The 2,793-nt window shown below is 36.2% G+C and overlaps 1 protein-coding gene across 1 annotated transcript; it reads left to right on the top strand.

Moving 5' to 3' along the window:
* Window positions 1–412: 412 nt before the first annotated feature.
* LOC133316575 (small ribosomal subunit protein uS11-like) lies at window positions 413–2,477 on the top strand. The gene is made up of 6 exons (XM_061518342.1): window positions 413–457; window positions 595–714; window positions 791–836; window positions 1,331–1,416; window positions 2,094–2,223; window positions 2,341–2,477. The coding sequence occupies exons 1-6, from the start codon at window positions 455–457 to the stop codon at window positions 2,406–2,408; spliced, it is 453 nt and encodes a 150-aa protein (XP_061374326.1). The 5' UTR covers window positions 413–454; the 3' UTR covers window positions 2,409–2,477.
* Window positions 2,478–2,793: the final 316 nt, after the last annotated feature.

Genomic DNA, 2,793 nt, shown 5'->3' with positions numbered 1-2,793 from the left:
TGTTTGTTTGGACTTCTCAAAAAAACTAACTTTTATCTCTTTCTTATTTTAAAAGTGTTTTTTATAAAAGTTAAAGTTATTTATATTTTTATAAAAATATTTAGTTTTTGAGAAAAATATTTGGCTTTTGACTTTTGTTTTTCTTAGAAGTTAAAAATTTTAGCTTTTGAAAAAAAAAAGTAGATTTTTAGCATTTTTTTTTTGTGACTTCTGTTTTTTTTAAAAGTAGACATCCAAACGAACTAAAACGAGAAGTACTTTTTTTCTTGGAAAAAAAACAGATTTTGAAGAGAAAAAAAACTCATCCAAACGGACCCACAGGAATTCGTTGTTCGATCCAAAATCAAAACCCTAAATCCATCGTCTCATATAAATTGAAAGCAACGCTATTTGCAAAAGCACACGAGCTGATCTGAACTCTGAAGCTTCGTCCATAAACCCTAGAGCATCAACCATGGTATGTTTCTACACTGTATCGTGACCTCTCTGGTGTGTTTAGACGCATCAAATCGTGTGGATTATGCATGCCGACTTTTTTCATATGTGCATGTTATATGGGTTCAAATCTGACACGATGTGGTTTATCTCCTGCAGTCAAGGAGAAAGGTTAGAGAGCCAAAAGAGGAAAATGTGACTCTTGGTCCTGCTGTCAGAGATGGTGAACATGTTTTTGGTGTTGGTCGCATCTTTGCATCAGTTAATGACACCTTCATTGTGAGTATATTCAGCTTCCTTCATTTGAATTTGCTTTCTTTGAATTCTTGTGATCGGATGATTTGCATGATTGCAGCATGTAACTGATTTGTCTGGGAGGGAAACATTTGTCCGCATTACTGGTAAGCGTGTTTCTCTTTACATTGCATGAAGCCTGGAAGTAATACATCAAAGATTCTCATAAAGTGGCTACATTTTGTTTTTCCAGTTAAACTTTCAATTGTTTTTTACATTGTATTGAAATAGTTATACATTCAATTCGCTGTATTTGTTTTTCTTATTGAAATTTTTTGTTTTTCACTCTTTGCAATTCCTTCCCGACAATGTATCAATTTTGTAAGATTGTGTGTTTGGGCTGAGCAACTCTACTTTTGAGAAACCGTTTCTACTTTCAACTAATTCTAAATATAAGTTTGATCCTGAAGTTGAAGACTTGCTGCTTTTGACAATTTTTATTATTTATTATCGTAATGACTTTGATTTTCTCAATCAACAAAATCAAACCTTGTTTCCATTTATATGTTAGATAACATTCTGAAGTCTCTGATTTTTTTTTTTAGTGGATATAATTTTCTTCTATTGTTTTTTTGAAATTTGCTTTTTTGCTTATGTCCAGGTGGAATGAAGGTTAAGGCTGACAGAGATGAGTCATCTCCATATGCTGCTATGCTTGCAGCACAGGATGTTGCTGCCAGATGCAAGGTAAACAGATTTTTTTACCTCTTTATTTATATTGGTTTTCATGACAACACATAGTTGTCAATAGCAGTTAGTGGCCGGTAGCGGCCGACTCCGAAAATGGTATAGCGGTGTAGCGGGTAGCCGTATTGCCGCTACGGTGAAGTATTAATTCCACATGTATTATACTAACAGTCAAGAAACGAGGCAATACTAATGCTCAAACATAAGAAGTCACACAAAATCAAACACATAATTCCACAATCAATGTCAAATACAAGGAACATAAAGGAAGGATCCAAAATTAAACACAAATGAACAATAAAATTGTCAAATAGTCAAGTACAAGAAGTGAACTAATGAAGAAAATCACCATCATCTCCGGATTCTCCATCAAATTCCAACATGGGAGTGGTGTAGCGGGTAGCGGTATTGCCGCTACCTTCCGCTACGGCCAACATCGCGTAGCGTCGCGGTTTGTAGCGGCCGACCGCCGCTACCCGCTACGGTAGCGGTTTAGCGGCACTACGGGCCGCTACTGACAACCTAGCAAGATGCTTCTTTCATCTTTATGAATTTGATAAAATTCCATCAGTTTAAATGTCCTGTTTTCTTCCTAGTATCAATTGTCATTTCATAGGAATTTATTTACTGATTATCTGTCAAAATCTGTTGAATTGGCTCTCATTTATTTGGAGCAGGAGCTGGGCATAACTGCTCTTCATATCAAGCTTCGTGCAACTGGAGGAAACAAGACAAAAACCCCTGGTCCTGGAGCTCAATCTGCTCTCCGTGCCTTGGCTCGGTCCGGAATGAAAATTGGGCGCATAGGTATTCCTTTTTCATAAATGTGATTTGCCTCCAATTTTAAGTAGTTGTTATGTTCTATGTCTTACCAGTTGATATGATTTATGTCTTACTGTTGTTTATTCATTTTTTATTTTTCAGAGGATGTCACACCAATTCCCTCAGATAGCACCCGGAGAAAGAGTGGTAGAAGGGGTAGACGGCTTTAAATTATGGTATATGGCTGGAGCTACTTATTTTGTCACCCGTGTTTGTTTCTCTTGCCAGACTGTAGTGTGTCACATTGAAGTTTAGCTGAAAGTGTGGCTTTAAATTATGGTATATGGCTCGAGCTACTTATATTTTGTCACCCGTGTTTTGTTTCCCTTGCCAGACTGTAGTGTGTCACATTGAAGTTTTGCTGAAAGTTTCCATTTTGCAACTTCATTGTTTGGTCAACTCTTTTAACTTAGTTCAAATTTTTTTTTTATTGTAGGTATACTATTTATAGTTGTGTTGCGCCGTGATTTCCATCTCTTTGCGTATTTGATAAAATGCCCGTTAATGTTAGTAACTAATCCCAACTCTCTAAGGAGTGTTCTTACACTTGTAATT

The sequence above is a fragment of the Gastrolobium bilobum genome, unplaced genomic scaffold (genome assembly GCF_033153095.1).
Source record: "Gastrolobium bilobum isolate Gb01-03AN ecotype WA unplaced genomic scaffold, APGP_CSIRO_Gbil_v1 utg263052, whole genome shotgun sequence".
Taxonomy (NCBI): Eukaryota; Viridiplantae; Streptophyta; class Magnoliopsida; order Fabales; family Fabaceae; genus Gastrolobium; species Gastrolobium bilobum.
This window is presented reverse-complemented; position numbering and strand designations above follow the sequence as displayed.